Source organism: Panthera pardus, unplaced genomic scaffold (assembly GCF_024362965.1).
Source record: "Panthera pardus isolate Hobbes unplaced genomic scaffold, ASM2436296v1 HiC_scaffold_18, whole genome shotgun sequence".
NCBI lineage: Eukaryota > Metazoa > Chordata > Mammalia > Carnivora > Felidae > Panthera > Panthera pardus.
The window spans coordinates 1,293,792-1,318,804 of NW_026526743.1; the positions used below are offsets into that span (position 1 = coordinate 1,293,792).

Consider the following 25,013-nt stretch of genomic DNA (forward strand, 5'->3'; position numbering starts at 1 on the left):
TGGCGGGGGGGGGGGGGGGGGCGGGGTGGATAGGACAAAGGGACTCCTGTTGGAACAGAGTCCCTGTGGAAGGTACCTCCGGCCAGCTTAGTAGGGAGGCGGCCGACCAAAAGCCTGGCTGGATCAGCCCCAGTCCAGCCTCCCTTCCGCCCCGAAAGGGACCAGGTGGAATCAGCTGGGCAGGTTCCTCAACGGACCGTGTGGACAGAAGGCCATGTCAGAGTCGTCACAGCCCCGACAGCAGCCACATCGAAGACCGGGGCCCTACAGTCCCCCTATTCCTCGGGCGTCGCTCGGGGGGCGGACGGCGGGCCCCGGGCGCAGAGCTGGGCGCGCACCTCTCGCATCTGCGCCTGCAGCTCCTCCAGCGCGCTCTGCGCAGGCGCCGCGCGCACCTGCTCCTGCAGGGCCTCCAGCGCCAGCGCCAGGTGGCCCACCTCGTCCCGCATCGCCTCCCAGGCGGTCTGCCGCTCGCTCCTCTTGCGCCGCTGGTGCGCCTGGTGGCGCCAGTACTCCAGCACCAGGCAGCCGCCTGCCACGAGGAAGACGGTGGCCTCTCCCAGCAGCTCGGCGCCCAGCTCGGCGGCCGCGTCCTCATTGAGCGGCTTGACGGCTTCCGCCCTGAAGCCCATGAGGCGCATCTTGGCCCGCATCTCCGCCCAGTGGTACACTGCGGGGGGAAGAGGGGTGAAGGATCTTTGGCCGCGGAGCCGCCGCAGGCCCCGCCCCTCGACGCCTCGGCGTCCCCGCCGGAGCAATGGGGACGCGGCCGCCGGCGCCAGGGAGTGGGCGCCTTACCGACCGGCGCCGGGCCGAGTCAGTTAGCGGGCCTGGGGCGGCCCGGAGGGCATCTTCCGAAAGCTTCCAGTGGATTCTGGCAAGCAGCCGGGGCTGAGAAAGGCCGCCCCGGAAGGGCCGTCCAGAGCGGGGGCCGCACCTCTAGGGGGAGGCAGAGGACAGAGCCAGGGCAGAGGTAAAGCTGGCTCCTTGAGCGCGTTCCCAGCGCCCCCCGAGGGCCAGCCAGGCTCCCTCCCGCCTCCCCCTAAGGTGGCGCGGCCGCTTCTGAGCCCCCGAGGCGTGTTCGCTGTGGGGTTTGGGACTTCAAAAGGAGCTCGGGGCTTGAGCCACAGGCTGTGCCCACAACGTCTTTACCTGATCACTTATTCATGTGAGTGAGGAGTCTCAGCATTGTCATCGTTTGGAAACGCAACGCAAGCATAGACTTGGTGCGGAAACGCGGGTCACCCTAGGAGTGATTATTAGCCATCCACAGACCGAGGAACTGATGGGGGACAATACGCGTCCTCGGGCTCATTACGAAATGAATTTCTGAAAACGTCCTATACATCACGTCGGGCAACCAGCCCCCGGAGCAGCCACGCTGACCTGGTTGCCTTTCCTTCCTTTTAGTTAGAAGAATAACATAAGGACGTGGCGGGCGTGGTGCTGGGGGCGGGGGGTGGGGGATGATTTCAGCAACACGGAAGGGGGTGCACTGAAAAACAGAGAAGTCCACCTTCCCTACCTCCGGCCTCAGGCCTGCTCTTACTCAAACCACTTTTGGTCTTTTCTGCATTTATTTCTTCCAGTTTATTTATTTATTTATTTTTTTTTAATTTTTTTTTTTAATGTTTATTTATTTTTGAGACAGGGAGAGACAGAGCATGAAAGGGGGAGGGTCAGAGAGAGGGAGACACAGAATTGAAACAGGCTCCGGGCTCTGAGCTGTCAGCACAGGGGCCCGATGCGGGGCTCGAACTCACGGACCGCGAGATCGTGACCTGAGCCGAAGTCGGCGCTCAACCGACTGAGCCACCCAGGCGCCCCTATTTCTTCCAGTTTAACCCCATGATGCCAAATAAGCTTATACCTCCATTTCTTGATTTGCTAAGTTGACTTTTCAAAAACGATTGTGTTTTCAGGGGCACCTGGGTGGCTCAGTCGGCTAAGCCTTCCACTTTGGCTCAGGGCACGGTCTCATGGTTCAGGGGCTCCAGCCTCCGGTTGGGTTCTCTGCTGTGGGCACAGAGCCCTCCTCAGATCCTCTGTCCCCCTCTCTCTTTCTGCCCCTCCCCTGCTCCAGTGCACACGTGCTCTCTCTCAAATATAAAATAAAATAAAATAAAATAAAATAAAATAAAATAAAATAAAATAGGGGCACCTGGGTGGCTCAGTTGGTTAATCATCCGACTTCAGCTCAGGTCACCATCTTGCAGTTCATGGGTTCAAGACCCGCGACAGGCTCTGTGCTGACAGCCAGGAGACTGGAGTCTGCTTCAGATTCTGTGTCTCCCTCTCTCTCTCTGCCCCTCCCCAACTCTCCTGCTGTCTCTCTCTCTCTCTCTCTCTCTCTCTCAAAACTTGAATAAACACTAAAAATTTTTTTGAAAATAAATAAAATAAATGTTTCCATTTTTCTGCTGCCACCCATCCATTATGTGACTTTATAACATATTCTGCATCCTGTACTTGCCCCTGTCAATTTTTACAAGCGATTTTATTTACTTGTTTGTCTTGCGGGGGGGGGAGAAAGAGTGCGCGTGTGTGGGCGCAAGTGGGGGAGGGGCAGAGAGAGGGGGAGAGAGAGAATCCCAAGCAGGCTGCCCACCACCAGCACCGAGCCTGACCCAGGGCTCGAACTCATGAACCGTGAGATCGTGACCTGGGCCAAAATCAAGAGTCAGCGGCTTAACTGACTGAACCACCCAGCCGCCCTTACAAGTGATTTTAATTTAATTTTTGACTGCTTACTGGCAATCTTGGTAATTGTAAATAATATATACCTATTTCTGAACTTCCAGGCGAATACACCTGTAAGTACATTAACAGCCCTACCCTGTCCTGTACTCCTGTACTGGTTGTTTTGCCCCCCTTCCCGGAACTTGCAGCTGGTGTCAGAAGGAAGGGTCTGGATGAGCCCCCAACTTTGTACATCTTAGGCCTTCCCTGCTCTCCTCATCCCTGTTACATCTTCTGGAGCACAGCCCAAGTCTGAGGCGCCACCTGCAGTGACGCTCATCGCCTCTAGATGTCACTGTCCTGGTCCCATCCCTCCTCTTCCTTCCACATTCTGGGAGCTTTCTTTAACTTCTCTATCAGTTTCAGAGGTTCTTGGCAAACATATTTGTATCTATGAAGCCTTTATATAGCCTTCCTTTATTTAAAAAAAATGTTTTACAGAAGATCCAGACATGCAGATAAGTTTTAGAGTCTCTACTCAGCTTTATCACCTCTGTAACCTGGTAAGTGAACCAAGTGAGAATTCTGAGAATGTGGGCCCAGCGATGCCCAAATCCAGGCAGGAAGTGTCTCTCCTGGGGCCTTCCTCATAGTCTTTTCCCTCCCTGCAGCCCCTGCCCTGATCCAGGCCTCTCCTCTCCCACCCTTACCTCCTCCAAGGCCCCACAAGGTAGCCTTTTTTTTTTCTTTTTTAGGTTTATTTATGTATGTTGATCTTACTCTTATAGTTTGTAGATTCTTTATACTGTACGTATCTACTTAGCTGAAAATAAGAACTATTTTTTCCTTCCTACTTCTTTTGCCATTTATTCCATGACTCTTTTGAGACATCATGGAAGAAAGTATGATATTTGCTGTAGAATTCTATCAAATTAAGGAAGTCCCCTCTATTCTTAGTTTTCAGGGAGTTTTGTTTTTTTTTTTTTAATCATGAGTGGGTGTTTACTTTCTTTTTTGTTAAGTTTCTTTTTAAGTTTAGTGTGTGTGTGTGTGTGTGTGTGTGAGAGAGAGAGAGAGAGAGAGAGAGAGAGAGCAGGGGAGAGGCAGAGAGAGAGGGAGGCATAGAATCCGAAGCAGGCTCCAGGCTCTGAGCTGTCAGCACAGAGCCCGCCCCGGGGCTCGAACTCACAGACCGCGAGATCATGACCTGAACCGAAGTTGGCACTTAACTGAGCCACCCAGGCGCTCCTCATTCATAAATCTAAAGAAACAGTCCCTTCAAGGTAAGGGCTCCAAATGGAAACTCAGCCTAAAATGGAAGGGAAGGGAATTTTCTGTCAAAATCTGTAAGTTAAACCGTGGTTGTCAAGCACGTAGTTACAACGAAACCAGCAAAAGCAGCGAAACCACTCATGTTTGCTTTCCTGGCAGTGTCTTCCATCCACAGGCAGGCTTTTGCCAACACACCAACAATTCTGAAATACTTCACTACTAATAAATGTCATAATTTCAAAAATAAAAAATAAAAAGAATGAGTGAGCTTTATACATTTCGACACAGAAAAGTTGCCAAAACATAACGTGCGGTGAAGAAATACATACAAGTCCTGAAAGACACATAAAGTGTGATTAAAAACAAGAACATGCATTGACTTCGGACGCATGCAGATCTAGGAAAAGTATAAAGTCTCACATGGAATTATACTCAGCATCGTCAGGACAGATGGTGGAGGAGGGAGGGAGAACTGATGAGGCTTTGGTTTTATTTTGTACAAAATGGGGAGGAGCACCTCGCTGGCTCGGTCGATAGAGCATGCAACAATTTTTTTTTTTAGGTTTTATTTATTTATTTTGAAGAGAGAGAGAGTGCGTGAGCTGGGGAGGGGCACAGGGAGAGGGAGAGACAGAATCCCAAGCAGGCTCTGCATAGTGCCAAGCTCGAACTCATGAATGCAAGATCATGACCTGAGCCGAAATCAAAAGTTGGCTGCTCAACCGACTGAGCCACCCAGGTGCCCTTGAGCGTGGGACTCTTGACCTTGGGGTTGTGAGTTCGAGTTCCACGTTGGGTATAGAGATTACTGAAAAATAAAATCTTAAAAAAATTTTTTTTAAAAAACAAACCCAACATTAGGAAGATAAATAACCCAATTAAAAGGAGCAAGAGGTGGGGCACCCGGGTGGCTCAGTCCATTGAGCATCCGACTTCGGCTCAGGTCATGATCTCACAGTTTGTGAGTTTCAGCCCTGCCTCGGGCTCTGTGCTGACCGCTCGGAGCCTGGAGCCTGCTTCAGATTCTGTGTCTCCCTCTCTCTGTCCCTTCCCCTGCTCGGACTCTCTGTCTCTCTCTCAAAAATAAACATTAAAATTTTTTTTTTTAAAAAAGGAGCAAAAGCTTTGAAAAGAGACATCTCACCAAAGACATACAAATGGCCAATAAGCACATGAAAAGATGCTCAACTTATTAGTCATTAGAGGAACACAGATCAAAACCACAATGAGATACCATTTCACACCTACTAGAATAACTATAATAGATACAACAACAACAACAACAACAAAGCCAATAGCTTTCAAGGTTTCAGAGCAAAAGGAACTCTCACGTACCTCCTCCAGTGGGAATGTCAAATCGTGCGGCCGCTTTGGAAAGCAGTGTGGCAGTTTCTTAACAAGTTAAACATCGATTTACCATAAAACCCAACGAACCCACTCTCAGGTATCTACGCAAGAGAAGTAGCATACGTCCACGTGCGTGTGCCCAAATGTTCGCGGTGGCGTCTATTCACAAGAGCCAAAAAGAGGAAACAACCCAGGTGGCCATTGATTGGCGAATGGATGCACAAAATCTGGCGTATTTATACAGTGGAATATTATTAACACATAAAAAGGAGGGTGAAGCAGTGATCCATGCTCCAGCATGGATGAATCTTGAAAACATTAGGCTGAGTGAAAGAAGCCAGACACAAAAGGCCACATAGTGTATGATTCCTTTTATGCAAAATTTTCAGATCAGAGAAATCTAGTAGATTAGTGGTGGGGGGGTGGGGGGGTGGGGGGTAGGGGTGTGGAGGGTGGGGGATAGATGTATGGAGGGTGGGGGGTGTAGGCAGTCGAGGGGGTAGGGGGTGACTGCTAATGGATACGCGGGATCTCTTTAGAATGACAGAAATATTCTAAAATTGAATTTTGGTAATGGTTGCACAGCTATGTAAATTTACTAAAAATAATAAAAGAGTCCACTGGAAACAGGAACTTTATGGCGTGTAGACCCGACCTCAATAAAGCTGTTTAAACCAACAAAACAAAACACCAGAGTCTCAGAGCATCTCCCGTTGAGACTGGCAGATCCCGTCGTGAGCCGGGGTCACGCACTGATGACGGAGGCTCCCTGCTGAGCCCGAGCAGGACCCTGGCCAAGCAGCCGTGGCCTCAGGAATGAATGCTGGTATTTGTGGGGTGTTCGGTTTGCCAAAATTTAAGATGCGCCCCTGCCGTCAGCCAGGAACGGCGTGTAAACTGGAGAATCCCATGACTTCCCCAAGTGGGGATTACTGTTCTGCCACAGGCACAGGGCCCGAGGCCAGCAGCCAGGCCGCCATCGTGGCCACACGATGTCCCCAGGGACCCAGGCTCCCTCTCCAGCCTTACCTCCCTCGTTATGGGGCTTTTAGTCACATGCCCAAAAGATGCCCGAGGTCGCTCTGGGCACCCACATCCTCCTTCTAGGCAGTAGGCAGGGCAGGGGTGGTCACAAAGCATGTGCATCTGAGCTGTCCCTTTTTAGGAGGAAGCCACTGGATTTCCTGAAAACCCCAGAGAGTAGATTTCCCCTTCACTGCAGGGGAGCCCAATATTCCTGGCTGGCTACATGGTTACACCCAATCAAACTGGGGTGCTCGTGACGGAGAAGCAGGGGTGGGGAATGGTGACTTAACATGGGACAAGAGTGCCTGCCAAAGTGAGTGCCGCTGGGGGGACCTGGCCTCTCTTTACAGCCACCAGAAGAGTCTTTGCTGCTCTCCCACCCTGGCAACCGGCTCTCAGGCTCACGGGCCAGGCTCAGTCACCTTGCTCCCTCTCCGGACCTGAAATCTTGAGCAAGGCTTCAAGGACGCTCCTCAAACTCCCTGAGCTACACTCACCGCAAGAAGCCAGAGAGAGGGCCCCTGGGTGGCTCGGTCGGTTAGGCATCTGACTCTTGATTTCAGCTCAGGTCCTGATCTCGTGGTCCATGGGATCAAGCCCCGCATCAGGCTCCGTGCCATCAGCACAGAGCCTGCTTGGGATTCTCTCTCTCTGCCCTCGACCGCTTGCATGCACTCTCTTTTTCTCTCTCAAAATAAATAAATAAATAAACTTAAAAAAAAAAAAAAAGCTAATGGTTTGTTGCTCACAGAAATAGTCCTGACGCTTTAAAATGAACACATGTCGGACTTCAAACTGTATTACAAAGCTGTCATCATGAAGACAGTACGGTACCGGCACAAAAACAGACACTCAGATCAATGGAACAGAATAGAGAACCCAGAAATGGACCCACAGACGTACGGCCAACTAATCTTTGACAAAGCAGGAAAGAATATCCAATGGAATAAAGACAGTCTCTTCAGCAAGTGGTGCTGGGAAAACTGGACGGCGACATGCAGAAGAATGAACTTGGACCACATTCTTACACCAGACACAAAAATAAACTCAAATGGATGAAAGACCTAAATGTAAGACAGGAAGCCATCAAAATCGTCGAGAAGAAAGCAGGCAAAAACCTCTTCGACCTTGGCCGCAGCAACTTCTTACTCAACACGTCTCTGGAGGCAAGGGAAACCAAAGCAAAAATGAACTATTGGGACCTCATCAAAATAAAAAGCTTCTGCACAGCGACGGAAACAGTCAGCAAAACTAAAAGGCAACTGACGGAATGGGAGAAGATATTTGCAAATGGCATGTCAGATAAAGAACTCATCAAACTCAACACCCAAAAAACAAATAATCCAGTGAAGAAATGGGCAAAAGACATGAATAGACACTTCTCCAAGGAAGACATCCAGATGGCCAACCGACACATGAAAAAATGCTCAACATCACTCATCGTCAGGGAAAGACAAGTCAAAACCACAATGAGATACCACCTCCCACCTGCCAGAATGGCTAACATTAACAACTCAGGCAACAACGGATGTTGGCGAGGATGCGGAGAAAGAGGATCTCTTTTGCATTGTTGGTGGGAAGGCAAACTGGTGCAGTCACTCTGGAAAACAGGATGGAGGTTCCTCAAAAAACTAAAAATAGAACTACCCTACGACCCAGCAATTGCACTTCTAGGCATTTATCCAAGGGATACATACAGGTGTGCTGTTTCGAAGGGACACACGCACCCCCATGTTTATAGCAGCACTATCGACAATAGCCAAAGTATGGAAAGAGCCCAAATGTCCATGGATGGATGAACAGATAAAGAAGATGCGGTATATATATGCAATGGAGTATTACTCGGCAATCAAAAGGAATGAAATCTTGCCATTTGCAACTACATGGATGGAGGGTATTATGCTAAGTGAAATTAGTCAGAGAAAGACACAAATCATATGACGTCACTCCTATGAGGACTTTAAGAGACAAAACAGATGAGCATAAGGGAAGGGAAACAAAAATAATATAAAAACAGGGAGGGGGACCAAACAGAAGAGACTCATAAATATGGAGAACAAACTGAGGGTTACTGGAGGGTTTGTGGGAGGGGGGATGGGCTAAATGGGGGAGGGGCACTAAGGAATCTACTCCTGAAATCATTGTTGCACTATATGCTAACGAACTTGGATGTAAGTTAAAGAAAATAAATTAAATAAAAATTAAAAAAATTAAATAAAATAAAATGACCACATGCTTGATCTACACCATTGCTGACTTTCTGGAAGTTTCCAATGGAACCTCATTCAGCGTTCAGCCCACTTTGCTCTCATCTCCGGGCCTTTGCATATGCCATTCCTTTTGCCTGTAACACTCACTCCTTCCCACACTCATCCTGAATTTTCGGGTCCTGGTTCAGAGGCCTCCTCCTGTGGGAAGCCCTTCCTGACCACCCTGGCTGAGTCCATCACCCTCTGTAGGGGCTCTGCTGTCCTAGCTCCAACCATTCTGGGTTGTCACTATCTGGGGAGGGGCCTGTCTCCTCAATCGACTGGGAGTCCCGAGAACGCAGGACCAAGAGTGTTTCGGTCATTCCTGTATCTCCAACACCGCCTAGCATGGGCCAGGTACAGAGTGGGTGCTCGGGGAATATTTATTTATTTACTTACTTATTTTAATTTTTAAAAATGTTTGTTATTTTTGAGAGAGAGAGGGCCAGAGCGTGAACAGGGGAGGAGCAGAGAGAGAGGGAGACACAGAATCTGAGGCAGGCTCCAGGCTCCGAGCTTGTCAGCACAGAGCCTGACGTGAAGCTTGAAGTCACAGACCGTGAGATCATGACCTGAGCCCAAGTCAGACGTCCAACCGACTAAGCCACCCAGGTGCCCCTTGGGGAATATTTATTAAAAACATAAATAGGGGCGTCTGGCTGGTTGTTGGTGGAGCATGCGACTCCTGATCTCAGGGTCATGAGTTCAAGCCCCATGTTGAGTGTGGAGCTTACTTAAAAAATGAGAATAAGTTAAAAAATAAAAGCAAACAAATGAACCCGTCAATCAATGAATAAGTAACTTCCCGACTAATTACAAAAGAGCAAAAGGCACTTTTTGAGTGGACAAACCCAGTGCTCACCACCTACAGGGAAGACACAGCATCACCCCCTGAGTTTTTCTGCTGAAAGTGTTCATTCTGAATCTAATCATGAAGTCAGAGTGTGGGTCGCTTTCTGCGGGACAACTGAGCTGGAAGTTTGCAAAAATCCAAAGTTATACAAATCCAAAATAGGTAGAGCTGTCCTGGATTTGAAAAGATTAAAGAGACAACGATAAAATGTAATGTGTGGGCCACGATGGAGTCCTGGGTTGGGCAGAAAAAAAAAAATCTATAGAAGACATTTTGACATTGTTGGGGAAATTTGAAAACAAGCAGTTTCTTAGATGACATTATGCAATTATGAAGCCTTGTCTTGGTGGGGCGCCTGGGTAGCTCAGTTGGTTAAGCGCCTGACTTCGGCTCACGTCATGATCTCACGGTTCGTGAGTTCGAGCCCCGTGTTGGGCTCTGTGCTGACAGCTCAGAGCCTGGAGCCTGCTTCCAATTCTGTGTCTCCTTCCCTCCCTGCCCCTTCCCTGCTCACTCTCTCCCTCTCTCTCTCTCTCTCTCTCTCTCTCTCTCTCAAAAATAAGTAAACATTAAAAAATTGAGGGAAAAAAAGAATTGTCTTCGTGTATGATGGCATTTTGGATTATATGTGGGAGAAGGTCCTTGTTCTTTAGAGACACACACCTAAGCCTTTTAGCATAAAGTGCCATGACATCTGCAGATGAGTCAGTGGAAAAAAAAAAAATCTGTGTATGTAGAAAGACACAGATAGAGATGTAAAGTGTTATAGACCACATGTTCGTAGGCTCCCCCAACACATACATTGAAGTCCTAACCCTAGATGGTATTTGCAGGTGGGGCCTTCGGGAGGTAATTCGGTCTAGGTGAGGACATGTGGGCAGGGCCCCCAGGAGGGGACTGGTGTCCTTAAAAGAGGAGAAAGAGGCCCCCCGGGCTTTCTCTGTCTCTCTCCACCATTTGAGCACACTGGTGAGAAGGCAGCCGTCTGCAAGCCAGGAAGTGGGACCTCACCAGGAACCGAATCTGCCAGCACCTTGATCTTGGCCTTCCTGGCCTCCAGAACTGTGAGAACATAAATGTCTGTTGTCTAAGCCCTCCAGCCTGTGGTGTTTTGTGTTTTTTTTTTTTTTTTTTAATAGCAGCATGATCTTAGACAAAAGCATGCAGATCTAAGATATCTGAAGTGCACAGACAGGGCACACAGTGTGAACAAGTGCATTTGGGGATTCATTGCATAGTTTTTTTCCATTTTTCTGTAGGTTTGACAATTTTTCAAAAGAGCTGTCAGGGAGAACTAAAATACAAAAAAAAAAAAAAAAAAAAAAAAGAAAAAGAATATATAAGGAAAATACACCAAAATGTAAATAAATGCTGATGATTTTTGCCAGGTAGGTTTTATGATGGTCTCGATTTTCTTTTTTCTTTTTTTTTTTTTTTTACGTTTTTTTATTTATTTTTGAGACAGAGAGAGACAGAGCATGAACAGGGGAGGGGCAGAGAGAGAGGGAGACACAGAATCGGAAGCAGGCTCCAGGCTCTGAGCCATCAGCCCAGAGCCCGACGCGGGGCTCAAACTCACGGACCGTGAGATCGTGACCTGAGCTGAAGTCGGACGCTTAACCGACTGAGCCACCCAGGCGCCCCTATGATGGTCTCGATTTTCCAATTTTCTCCTCTGAATACCGAGGACTTGCTCAGTTAAATGAAGGAGGAAAATCCAAAATGTACATATGATCAGATCCAACGGTGTCATTTCCCGGAATTATTCTTAAGAAACTAACAATGGGAGGGGCGCCTGGGTGGCTCAGTCAGTTAAGCATCTGACTTCGCCTCAGGTCAGGATCTCACAGCTCGTGAGTTCGAGCCCCTTGTTGGGCTCTGTGCCGATAGCTCAGAGCCTGGAGCCTGCTTCAGATTCTCTGTCTCCCAGTCTCTCTGCCCCCCCACCACCACTGCTTACACACTATCTCTTTCTCTCTCTCAAAAGTAAATTAAAACATTTAAAACAAAGGAAACTAACAACGGGATGCACAAAGATTTAGCCCAGGGTCCCTGAGGCCCAGCATGGCTCTCGGGGAGGTTCTTTCCCGCTAATTGCCAGGATGGTGCCCTCCAGGGCAAGAGAGGGGCTTGCTGTGCCACTGTGTGGTGTGTGATGTGTCCATCTTCTAAGCTTAAACCTCCAGGCTCGGCGGGGTGCCTCACATGGGGTGTGGAGATTACTTTAAAAAAAAGTTAAAAAATTAAAATAAAGCTCAAGATCCATAGGCACGTAAGAGGGGCAGGGGGAAAACTCTGAGGTGTCTCGTACCTGGCCTCCCATCTCCTGCACGATTAAGCACCAGTTGCCCAGAGAAGTAACCTGCTCATTAACATACCTGATACAGACTTCCTTCCCTCTCTCCTTTCACTTTTCTCCAAAAGAACATCTTGTCCCTTCCCCTCAAAGAGTCAAAGGATAGCAGCAGTTCATTCTCCCTGCAATTACTTTTATGTTTCAGTTTTTATTTACTTTTTCTTAGTAATCTCTACCGCCAATATGGAACTCGAACTCACGACCTCGAGATCCAGAGTCACATCCTGCTCCATCCGAGCCGGCCAGGCGCCCGTCCCTGTAATTACTTTCTGAAGAGAGTAATACGGGGCCATATTTGTAGGGGGGAAAAAAAAGTAACTCAGTTGTTTACGAGATACTGAATTTCTGTTGGGAATGATGAAAAAAGTTCTGGACAAAGACGGTGGTGATGGTTACACACAGTTGTGAATGTACTGAATGCCACTGAATTGTATACTTAAAATGGCTACAAGGATCTATCTTATGTGCTGTCTGTTTTGTCCATTTAGCAAGAAAAGATAATTTGGCAATGAGAAACCCATCTGGGTACTGCTCTGTTTCACCCCCAGCTGGCCAACAATCATGGTGTACTGCCATGAAGTTCTGACAAGAATCATGCAGAGTTAGTGTGGACTCCACAGGGTAAAGGCTCAGTCCCACAAGACTGCCTGCACTCCAGGTAGCAGCCACGAGTGGGGTTCCCAAGCCACCCACACTTCTGACCAAATGGCTACAAATTCGGGGGCTCCCACAAACCCCCTCAGGTTCGAGAACACCCTGAAAACGTTCTACCTACAACTGCAGCTTCATTATAAAAGATACACGGTAGGTGAGGTGTAGGAGGGATTGTGCAGATTCCATGGGAAAAGAATGCTTTCCTTCTGGCACTCAGGCCCCTCGGGTAGGCAAGAGGAACAGCTATGTGCCTGAACCAGAAAATCAGGCTGGCTCAGTCATCATCTTATTTTAGGTATTTCCACCAGCCCCACCCAGAGTCACCTTGGTAGCATAACAAAGATCCATTGATCACGTATGAATTTAACAAAGGCTTCTGTTTGTGGTAAAACAGGAACAGAAACCTTCTGTGTTACCCTACAAGTGAAACATTAACATAATAATTCTGTGTTACCCTACAAGTACTCAGGGAGTTACCTAACAGTCTGGGGATGGGCAAATAGAAGATACAGACTGTTTCCCCCCACGTGCTGTGGCCGCCAAGTGATGCCACAGGCATCAACCGGGGGCAGCCCGATGCAGGCTGGGAGTGCCCACTCCTTATCTTCTCAGGTACAGGTCTCCCACCACGAGCCTCCTCTGGTCTCCTCCAGCTGGAGGCTCCTTCACCCTCCCTCACACCTCTCTCCCCTGGAGCCCCCTTTCCCCTGGGGCTCCCATTCCTGCACGGAAGGCTCCGTCCCTCCGAAGGTGAGCATGGTGTGGGGCAAAGGGAGGTCTGGCCCCTCTGGGGTGGCCAAGCAGCCACGAGGGACACAGGATGGAAGGGATTTCTGGGGACGTTTGCGAGGCAAACGCCTCGCCAGGCGTCCCTCGCTCTCTCCATCCTTGCCCATCTTTTTTTTTTTTTTTTTTTTTAATGTTTATTTATTTTTGAGACGATGCAAGAGACAGAGTGCAAGCAGTGGAGGGGCAGACAGAGGGAGACACAGAATCTGAAGTGGGGTCCAGGCTCTGAGCTGTCAGCCCAGAGCCCGATGCGGGGCTCGAACCCACGAACCGTGAGATCATGACCTGAGCCGAAGTCGGACGCTTAACCGACTGAGCCACCCAGGCGCCCCCATCCTTGCCCATCTTTGTCTGCTCCCAGGAGGCAGGGGTGGCATCTGGGCGAAGCGGTCCTCTGTATTCTGGCAGGCACTCGCTTTGGGCAGTGCCCACCAGGGAGGATGGCGATGGGAGAAAGGGCACAGCGGGGCACATCTCTCCCGTTGTGCCGCAAGGCCGCAGCGGCTCTGCCCTTGACCTACGGCTACGGTTCTTGCCCCCACTCAACTGGGATGGACTCCTGGTGCCCTTCTGAGATCGTGGGATGCTATCGGCTTTGCTGTGTCCAATCCCTGGGGGCCTCGGCATCCTCCCCTAGACCCCTTCACCCTACCCACGCCACCGTCCTGCGCTGGACTCTCTTCAATAACCAAAACTAACAAAGGGAACAAAAAGGAGAAGCTGGCAGGGCTCCCTAGGGCCCTCGGGGACACTCCCCATGGTGGCCATGTCTGCACATTCTGTACCTCTTACGGGGACACCCTCCCCTCCAGAACTGCTGCTGAAGCCAGTGTTCCTCTGGAGACCAGCTCACAAACGGACCTGCCTGGCGTCTGGGTGGCTCAGTCGACTGGTTGAGCGTCCGACTTTGGCTCAGGTCATGATCTCACGGTTCGTGGGTTTGAGCCCCGCGTCGGGCTCTGTGCTGACAGCTTGGAGCCTGGAGCCTGCTTTGGATTCTGTGTCTCCCTCTCTCTCCGCCCCTCCCCTGCTCACGCTCTCAAAACAAAAAAACGTTAAAAACAAACAAACAAAAACAGCCCTCACCTGGCCAAGGGTGAAGCCCTCTCCTCTGAGACTCTTTATTGATCACTTAAAAGATGGATACGGAGCACTCTACAGGACAATTCCCACTTTGTACATATGTGTATATCTACCAACACACATACAATGCATAACTTTTTTTTCTCTACACACACACGCGTGTGTGCGTGTGCGCAGAGGATGGGAAACGTGGCTAGAAGTTAACGGTGGTCATCGCTGGATAGTGGGATTACAGGTGATTTTTACCACTCCATTTTATGTTTTTCAGTGTTGGTGAGTTTTCTGTAGACAGCCTGCTGTGGCTTGAAATATGCAGAAAAGCATGACTGGGAAACAAAAGAGATGACCGGAATGGAATGCATTTCTGTGCGGACCAGTACAGACCAGTGTCCTCGGGTCTCCGGTCATGCAGGGCCTCCTTTCCATGCCTGCTCACCTTTCCATGGCCCAGGCCCTCTGTAACCTGGTCACCGACCCCTCGTTCCTGCCGCACTAAGCCACACACTCTAAGAGGAACGTTGAAAAATGTTTACGGATTTCCTTCTCACTCGCATTTCTGGGCCTTTGCACATGCTGTTCCCTTTGCACCCTGTCTCTCCTGGACTCTATACCCCATGCACCTTTTTCCCTTTGTTGATTTTAATCTGTATCCCTTTTCTGGAATCAACATGACTCAGCTTTTCTGAGTCCTGTGAGTCCTTCTAGCAAATCACTGAGCCTGAGGTGGTTCGGGGGACCCCCAACACCAGGAGATTCAAAGATTCAAAGACGTGGTTCTTGCAAAATCCTTCATAAGGTGCCTGGGACCCAATAAATGAGAAATGCAAGAGATTCAGTTCAGTGCCTCAGTTTCCTCCTGTGCAAACTGGGGGGCATAATCATCCCATACTCTTAGGGTGAAGATGCTTATAATTTGGGGTGAAGGAGCTCTTCCTGAACAAGGGAGGGAAAGTAAGAGCCATAAAAGAAAAGATGAGAAAACCTGGTTTATCAAAACTAAAAAACAAAAACAAAACCAAAAAACTTTTGTAGGACAGAAGACACCCTAAACAAGCATTAGGGACAAGGAATGCAGGCATTTCTCAAAGGAATTCGAGTGTCCAATAAGCAGCTGAAAATATGCCAAACCAGTTAGGGACCATCCAGAAGCACAGCCCATGTCCCCCCTGCCAAGCTTCTTACCCCTCGGCTCCCATGAGAGGTCGGCCAGAAAGTGTCCCCACCTCAAGCAAGGGGCCAAGGGGTGGTATGCAGATTCTAGGAAGGGCACCTACGAGTCACTAGGAGAAAGACCGAGCAGCCTACAAATAGGGGCTGTGGTACACTGGGTAACGGACCCCAACATGTCCACATCCCAATGCCCAGAACCCGTGAGTCTCACTTCATATGGCAAAAGGGACTTTGCAGATGTGATGAGGTTAATTAAGGATCTTGAAATGGGGAGGTTATCCTGGATTACCCAGGTGGGCCCTAACCCCAGTGACAAGTGTCCTCATAAAAGACGGGAGAGACGACACGGACGCACAGAGCAGAAAGCCACGTGAAGACACAGGCAGAGACCAGAGGGATGTGGCCACCCTGGAACGCCGGCGGGGGTGGGGCAGTGGGGCACCAGCAGCTGGAAGAGGCAAGGAATACGTTTCTCCCCTTAAGGGAGGGAGGACTGACCTGCCGACACCTTGATTTCAGTCCGATGACCCCGGTTTCAGTTTCCTGTCATCCAGAACGGTTAGAGAATACAGACGTATTGTATTAAGCCAGCGAGCTTTGTAGTTTGTAACGGCAGCCACAGGAAACTTACACGATGGACAAAAGAATGGAACAGATACTTCACAAAACAAAATACTAAGAATCACCGATAAGCTCATGTAAAGATGCTCGACACCATTACTCATCTGAGAAAGATCAATTGAAACCACGGTAAAATACCTCTACATACTTGCCAGGATGGTTAAAATGAGAGGGGAGAGAAAAAAGAAAAGGAAGGAAGGAAGGAAGGAAGGAAGGAAGGAAGGAAGGAAGGAAGGAAGGAAGGAAAGGAGGGAGGGACGGAGGGAAGGAAGGAAGGAAGGAAGGAAGGAAGGAAGGAAGGAAGGAAGAAAAAGAAAGGAGGGAGGGAGGGAGGGAGGGAGGAAGGAAGGAAGGAAGGAAGGAAGGAAGGAAGGAAGGAAGGAAGGAAGGAAGGAAGGAAGGGTTCCTGGGTGGCTCAGTCACTTAAGCCTCTGACTCTTGATTTTGGCTCAGGCCATGAACTCATGGCTCACAAGTTCAAGGCTTGAGTCAGGGTCTGTGCTGACAGCTCAGAGCCTGGAGCCTGCTTCAGGCTGTGTGTTTCTCTCTCTCTCTCTCTCTCTCTCTCTCTGCCCCTCCCCTGCTCACGTTATGTCTATCTCTCTCAAAAATAAATAAACATTTGGGGCACCTGGGTGGCTCAGTCAGTTGAGCGTCTGACTTCGGCTCAGGTTATGATCTCACGGCTTGTGAGTTCAAGCCCCACGTTGGGCTCTGTGCTGACCGCTCAGAGCCTGGAGCCTGCTTCAGATTCTATGTCTCCCTCTGTCTCTGCCCCTCCCCTGCTCATGCTCTCTCTCTCTCTCTCAAAAATAAACAAACATTAAAAAAAATTAATAAACATTTTTAAAAAAGAGAGGGGAAGGAAAGAAGGAAGGAAGGAAGGAAGGAAGGAAGGAAGGGAAGGAAGGAAGGAAGGAAAGCCTGAAAGGAAAAAGGCAAGACTGTCAACATGAAGCATTGTCCGGGATAAGAAGCTGCTGGAACTTTCATACAGGCTGGGGTGGGGGAGGATTGGGAGGAGAACAGCATACCGTAGGGTCAATTACTTTTTTAAAAACTGGCGGTTTCTCCAAAGGGTAAACATTCCCTCGTGCTATGACTCAGCAATCCCACCCCTACATATACCCAAGCGCAATGCCCACCCAAACCTTGTGCCAGATCAGTCCTAGGAGCTTTGCCCCTAACAGGGAAAGCCCAGAGATCTGCCTGCTGGCCAACCGGTTACCGGTAACCCACCCACTGGCAAAAAAGAACAGACAATTGCAACACAGAACAACACAGATGCATCTCTCAGATACTATGTTGAGCAAAAGAAGCCAGATCAAAAAAAAAAAAAAAAGGAACATTCCATAGAGTCCACTGATACAAAGTTCAGGAACCGGCAAATCTAATCTACAGTGCCAGAATTCAGGATAGTGGTTACAGCTGGGAGGATGTGCCCTTTGAGCCAGGTGGACACATCAGATGTGACAGAACCCTCGGTGACCTGCCTCCCTCCAGGTCACAACCGCCCTTACCTGGTGGAGCATGGCCTGAGTACCGCCGTTCCAGGGCAAGGGGACTTTACTCTAAAACCAGGGTCCCAAGTCCAAGCCCGCCACCTCCACTTCCTCCTTTCTCTGGGGGGTCCCGAGTGGACACCAGGAGCGTTCCTTGATGGGGGGAGTCGAGATAAAGAAGGTCAGTGACAGCACGAGGGCGAGCTCAGTGACGTCAGAGGTTACCAAGGAGGAAAACTGCCTTTCCAGCCCTCGCTGGCTACAATTCAGAATAGCAAAAACCTGCCGCCCAAATCTAAAGCGACCAGGGGATGGGCAAGGGCAGGGGCTCTGACTATTTCCTCGTGCCTGGTCCTGCTACGGCCTCCCCATCTTAGGACATGACAGCGTTTCCCTTCTAGGTGCACAGAACAGAAACCTCGAAGCTGTCAATGGCTCCCCCAAGTCCCATCGCTCAGCAAATCCTGTCTGCCCCACCTCTGAAATATTAGTATGCTCAGAACCCCACTTCCCCCCACCTCCACTGTCTCTGCCTGGTCCCGCCACCATGGACACACACGGTCGTCTCTCCACTGGGCTGACAACCTCCAGCTTTGCCCCTTAGAGCCTCTGTCGGGGGGGATCCCAGGTCAGCTCACATCCCTCCTCTGCGCAGAGCTCCCCGTGGCTCATGTGCCTCGCCTGGAATAAAAGCCAAAGGCTCAAGGAGCCCACTCTACGTAGGTTTGTATAATACATACATATGCATATGCCTTTCTTTATGGAACAGAATACAAGAGAAAAGTACCAGAATGCAACACATATGGTAAGAGCAATTATTGTTTAGAGAAACGTATGTGCTGACAATATATATAACATCTAACATATGACGTTGACATATGTGTTATACATTACATACGATAAGTTCTATGTTTATGATACATACGAGGTATATATGTGACACGTGTATCTGTAGTTTTTCTTCGTGAAAATACAATACGAAATATCAGACTGCACTGCACATATTAAGGGTATTTGGTGAAATTTTCATCCCAGTGGGTACACACACAATACATACATATATATATATATATATATATATATATATATACACACACACACACATATATATATATACAGTATATATATATACACACTGTGTATATATATATATACTGTATATATATATGTGTATATATATATATATACTGTGTATATATATATGTGTATATATATATATACTGTATATATATGTATATATACTGTGTACATATATATATATATATTTTTTAACGTTTATTTATGAGACAGAGGCAGAGCATGAATGGGGGAGGGGCAGAGAGAGAGGGAGACACAGAACCGGAAGCAGGCTCCAGGCTCTGAGCCATCAGCCCACCAGAGCCCGACGTGGGGCTCGAACTCACGGAATGTGAGATCGTGACCTGAGTTGAAGTCGGACGCTTAACCGACTGAGCCACCCAGGCGCCCCTATACTGTATATATATTATACAGTATAATAATATATATATATTACACAGTACTGTTACAGATTACATAAAAATATTTTTATATTCCGTTATATACTAGGCCACATAATGCACGAATTATGCCATACTTAGAACACATACAGAGTGTGAACTGTGAATTCTATAAATACGTGAATGGCGGACTGTATGAGCTCTGCTTCCCGCTGTGGCTCGCTGCCCTGGCTGAGATGCAGACTTGAGATCTGTGCGCCGTGGGGTTATGGCGGAATCTTTGGGGAAGGAGACGCGTGCAGGTGGGAGGGGAGGGAAGCCGGGCTGGGTCGGCCGTGGCTGAGGCGCGATGCTTCAGTCAGTCCTGTGGGCTGCCCAGAGCTGGGACGAGCCTCCAGAGCTGTGCCAAATGAGACAAGGTGCCAGCCTTCGCTCCCACCCGATTCCCCTTGCTCACTCTATTCCGTGGGTCAGTAAACTCTTTTTGTGTTGATTTATGGAACCTCTGTGCCCAACGTGGGGCTCCAACTCATGACCCCGAGGTCAAGAGTGGCACCGTCTTCTGACTGAGTCAGCCAGGAGCCCCCGGGAGGCAGTGAACTCTTCACGTCAAGGGCCAGGGGGTAAATACTTTCATCCCTGAAGGCCACAGGATATCCATCGCAAAGACTCAACTCTGCCAGTGGAGTTCTTACAGCTGCCTTTGGGGCTCATCTCAGAAGAGCCATCCTGATTTAAATGAGCCACCCCCATCACCCCAGAACTCTGCCACTGGACTAGCCCTTTACTTCTTGACTGTTCATCCCCTGCACTAGATGTCAGCTCTGTGATGGGGAGCAACCTGGTCTCAGTCCTGCCTGGATTCCAGCCACTAGAATGGGGCCAGGCACACAATAGGTGCTCGGTAAACGTTTGTCTAACGACAGAGTGGAGGATGTCCACTCCATTCTCCTTTGGGCATGCTCCCCTCCCGCTGTCCACTGGGGCCGGGGGCCCAGGCCTGGCCACTCAAGAGTCACAGTGGCTAGCACAGAGATGGTCACGTGGGCCCATGAATCAGGCAGGGGCTGAGCGAAGTCCATTTTCTCTAGGGGTGGCTCTCTTCAGCCAAGGGCCTGCCCAACTGGGAAACCAAGGCAGGGGACGACAGGGCCCGCCAGATGGGAGAGGCGGAGTAAATGGGTTTCTGTTTTTTTCCACCCTAGTCCTGAGTCCCTCAGGTGGGAGGGGTCTGGATTCAGTAAGGCCCCTTCTTCCCTCATCACCGCGGGGCAGGCTAACATTGGAAAAAGAAACGTCTGACTGTGCGGGTCCCCCCACTGGACTGTGAACTCCACGAGGGCAGGGTTGGGCTGTCTTGTTCACTGCCTGGGACCTCGGCACGACACAGAACAGGGCCGGGCACACAGTGGACACCTGAGCGAAAGTGGGGAAAAAAATTTAAAAAGACCCTTTTTTTCCTCAGGTTAACGGATTTTTTTTTTTAAAGCTTTTATTTATTTAAGTAATCTCTACACAACGTGGGGCTTGAACTCACGACACCGACTGAGCCAGCCAGGTGCCCTGAGATTCAAAAAAAAATTTTTTTTAATGTTTATCTATTTTTGAGAGAGACAGAGAGAGAGAGACAGACAGAGACAGAGACAGAACTTGAGTGGGGGAGGGGCAGAGAGAGAGGGAGACACAGAATCCGAAGCAGGTTCCAGGCTCTGAGCTGTCAGCACAGAGCCCGACGCGGGGCTCGAACCCACGAACCGCGAGATCATGACCTGAGTGGAAGTCGGACGCTTAACCGAATGAGCCACCCAGGCACCCCCCCGAGATTTTTTTTTAAATATATATTAAAAAATACATCAACTTGAAGACAACCACCTCATTTGCATATTTATTCTACCCTTCTCCCCAAGTCGCAAAGGTACACAAAAGTTTAGTTAGTAGGAAACCAGAATGATGTCCAGTCCTCCAGCCTCCGCCTCGTGCACTTTGAGAGGGGATTCCTTGCATTTCCACACACCCTGATCCTACCCGCCCCCCAACACTCACACAGTGGGTGAAGCCGCTGCCTCCCACAAGGTCTGGCCACATGGAAGGACACGCGGGGCTGAGTGCTGAGTCTCGGAGCTGTGACAGCAATGCCACGTCAGGGTCAAGACTGGGCAGGGGTTAGGAGCTTGGGCTGTGGTGGAGACTGCCCCTCTCCAGGTCCCGTGTTGCTTCTTCCCTGCCTGCGTGATCTTGGGCAGGTGACTCCCCCTTTCTGTGCCTCAATGTCCTCATGAATGAAATGACAAAAAATACTGTTAGCAGCCACTTATTTATTGACATAATGGGTGGGGGTGGGGGGTGAGGAGCATCGCGGCCCCTGCCTCCGGCAACCTGTGCTCCAGAGCTGGGTCAGTGCCAGAGTGGATCCCCGGGAGCAGCCATGGAAACCAGGCACTGAGGCTGCTCACCCAGCTCTGCCCATCACCCCTCCACACAGTGGTCTCTCTCTCCGTCTTCTCCTCCTTCATCCACTCAGGTCACTTCCAATTTTATGATTTTTTGATTGGTTTATTTATTTGAGAAAGAGCAAGCGAGCACGAGCAGGGAAGGGGAAAAGACAGAGAGGGAGAGACAGAATTCCAGTTCGGGGCTTGAACCCACGAACCACGAGATCATGACCTGAACCGGGATCAAGAGTCGGGATGCTCAACGGGCTGAGCCACCCAGGAGCCCAAGGCCACTTCCAATTTTAAAGACACCTCCACCCAGGACACCCTCCATATCCGCTTCTCCCCCTCTTCTAGAAAGAATTAAGATGATGCTTCAGAACCCATGTTTCTTGGTTTTCTACCTGGGCAGATCACCCTCCGGGCCCCCACTCTGGCCCCTGGCCCCCTGGAAGCGAGGTGAGGGAGGACAGAGGTGAAAGTAGGCCGCTCCCCCCCCCCCCCCCTTCACCTATGGCTTCTGGGAACTGGGCCCAAGTAAAACGGATCTTGGATCTAACCCCATTCATTAAATGCTAAGATTTCAGGTGTGCTCTGGGGCCGCTGTGGCTAGGAACTGAGGGCCCCCCGACCCTCAACACCGCCTCTGGGAAATGCTTTGGGCCTCTGTGTAGAGCCCTAACCAACACCCCTCCCCAGTCACTGCCTTCCCGCCCCTCTCTCTTCCTCCTCCGGCATCAGTACCCTCAAGCATCTTGCACCCCCCTCCATCCCCTTCTCTGTGCACCCCCTGCCCCCACTCTGCTCTTACTACTTCACCACCTTGGACTTTGGGGACTTGGGCCAGTCCCCTTGCTTCTCCTGGGCCTCAGGGTTCCAGGCTGGGAAAGGGTTCACAGGATGACTGCCCACGCACGCACATCAGCTTCTCTAATCCTAACGCGTCTCGTTGTACCCATTTTGGAGATCTCTGTGTTCTCAGACACACCCTGAAGATTATTCCAGACAATATCTACAGTCTGAAGCGCAGAAGGCAGACTGGTGGACTGGTGGGACCCACACCCCTCCCACACCAGGGAGATTCCTGGAAGAGACACCAGGTAGTAAAGGCCGGTTCCTGGACTGTTCCGATCACTCTTGTGGGGAAGGCCAAACGTCCTGTGGGGCTGGCAAGAGTCCCAGCGCTCTCTTGGGGTGGGGAGGCGTAGCGGGCTGAATGCTGACTCCCCCGGAGACATGTCCACATAGTAAACCAAGGGATGTGTGACTGCGAGCATATCTGGGGGGAAAAAAACCCCACCTCTGTAAATAAGTTAAGGATCCTGAAGTGAAGTCATCCTAGATTTAGGGCGGGCCCTGAATCCAAGGACAGGTGTCTTTACCAGAGACAGAAGAGGAAACAAAGGCCACGCGAAGAGGGCGCAGAGACTGGAGATCTGCGGCCACAAGCCAAGGAATGCCCGAAGTCACCAAAAGTTAGAAGAGGCAAGGGAAGATCCTCCCGTAGCGCCTTCGGACGGGTGTGGCCCCACTGACACTTTGATTTCGGATCTCTGGCCTCCAGAACCGTGAGATGGCAAATCAAGTCTGTGGTCATTGGGTATGCTAGCCCCAGGAAACGAATAAAGGTTAAGACCGACTGGTGGCCTAGACCAGTGGGATGGAGGTGGGACGGGAGGCAAGGAAGGCCCGGGGGTACTACTGCATGAAGGGGGGCTGGTGGGCCAGCCCAGAGCCCCAGAGGAGAAGGGCAAGGGCACCCAGGTCCCCAGATTTGGATGGAAGCCGAGGAATGTGATCATCTAGCCCATGGCTGGCAGGCCTCTGACAGGCCACTGAAGAACATAGCGCGGAAGGTGGGGAAGGACGGCAGGAAAGGCTCATGGACCCTGAAGGCAGGTACACAGGCTGAAGTCGGATTGGCCAGAGGCGGGGGCGACTTTTCCGCCACGGAAGGGGTGTTGGGAGAGCACTGCCACGGAAGGCCCTGCAGTCATCCGGGCGGGCTGCGCCGTGGACTAGAAGGATTGCGGGCTGGGGGGAATCTGCTGGAATATTCCACTTGGGGTCTCGGTAGGGCACCACAGATCAGGTTAAGGGGGGGGCGTATAACATTCAGTGGATCGACTGCAAGCCAAGATCCCCCTTTTCTTCCCCTCAGAGAGAGTGGTGACGCCCAGCTGGAACCCACCTTAGATGAGGGGGACAGAAAGTCACTGAAAGACACAGCATTTCTTTATAACGGTCTGTACCTGTTGACGAGGGGAAGGGGGTGTTCCGGTGAAAAGGATGAGTCCCGGGGAAAGGTGACACTTATCAGGTAACTGGGGGGATGGGAGGGTGGGGAGGAAACAGCTTGATTCGGCTCAAGTCCGGGGTCCCTTTTTTCTCCTGCCAGAAGACTCGGCCCGTTGTCCAGGCTGGGACCCCATAGGTCTGTGTGGTTTCGGGTGGGGGTGCAGTGATGAGCGCTGTGGACTGTACCCACGAGCTGGCGGAAGCCTTGCTGGAGCTTCACCTGCTGGGGGCCGGTCCCGGTGGAAGGTTCCACTGATCAGTAGGGGATGACCGAATCCAAGTTCCATCAAGATCCCGGTGGTTTCCGCTGGGCCAGCACAGGCAGGGATAGTGTGGGGAGAAGGCTGCATCAGAGCACACGCAACCACGTCCAAGTTCAGACTTCGGCAGACTCCTGATCCTTGGATGCGGACACTGCCTTGGACGCGGATACCACCTGGGGCACGGACGCTGCTTGGGGCGCATCCCGGGCGCAGAGCTGGGCGCGCACCTCTCGCATCTGCGCCTGCAGCTCCTCCAGGGCGCTCTGCGCAGGCGCGGCCTGCGTCTGTGCCTGCGTCTGTGCCTGCAGGGTCTCCAGCGCCAGGGCCAGGCGGCCCACTTCGTCCCGCATCGCGTCCCAGGCGGCCTGCTGCTCCTCCTCCTTGTGACGCTGGTGCGCCTGGTGGCGCCAGTACTCCAGCACCAGGCAGCCGCCGCCCACGATGAAGATGGTGGCCTCACCCAGCAGCTCGGCGCCCAGCTCGGCGGCCGCGTCCTCATTCAGCGGCTTGATGACCGTGCCCCGGAAGCCCATGATGCGCATCTTGGTCCGCATCTCCACCCAGTGGTACACTGCGGGGGAAGAGAGGGGTCAGGTCCTGCGCCAGGAGCCCCCTACAAGCCCCACCCCTCCGCGTTTCGGTGTCCAGGTTGGCGCAATGGGCACACCACAGCCAGAATCACTGGGGATCGCTTTAAGCAAGACCTGCGCTGGCCTACCTAGCCCAGAGAATGGGAGCCCAGGCGGCTTTTTGAATCGCCCAGAGGATTCTGCCAAGTAGCCAGGAAGGAGAAACCCTGGGGGCCGCGCCCCTGTAGGGTTACAAGCAGCTCCCAGGACACAAAGTCCCGGGAAGGTGTAAAGGCTCAGTTGCCAGAGGCTTCTGAGCTCCCTCTGCTCTGCTCCTCCCCTCAAGCCACCAGCAGGCCAGCCAAGCATCCCCGGACGCAGTCGTCCAACCTG

General features: G+C 50.9%; 1 protein-coding gene across 2 annotated transcripts in view; it reads right to left on the bottom strand.

Annotated features, from left to right (window-relative positions):
- Positions 1-7: 7 nt before the first annotated feature.
- Positions 8-25,013, bottom strand: part of OPA3 (outer mitochondrial membrane lipid metabolism regulator OPA3) — a 71,503-nt gene continuing 46,497 nt past the window's right edge. Inside the window, exon 2 of one of the 2 annotated variants that reach the window (XM_019425995.2) lies at positions 8-670. In XM_019425995.2, coding sequence (XP_019281540.2) covers positions 276-670 — 395 coding nt within the window. In that variant the 3' untranslated portion in view covers positions 8-275. Of the gene's footprint in view, positions 671-20,930; positions 24,623-25,013 lie in introns of those variants that run through there. The other variant, XM_019425994.2, reaches the window with a different exon arrangement.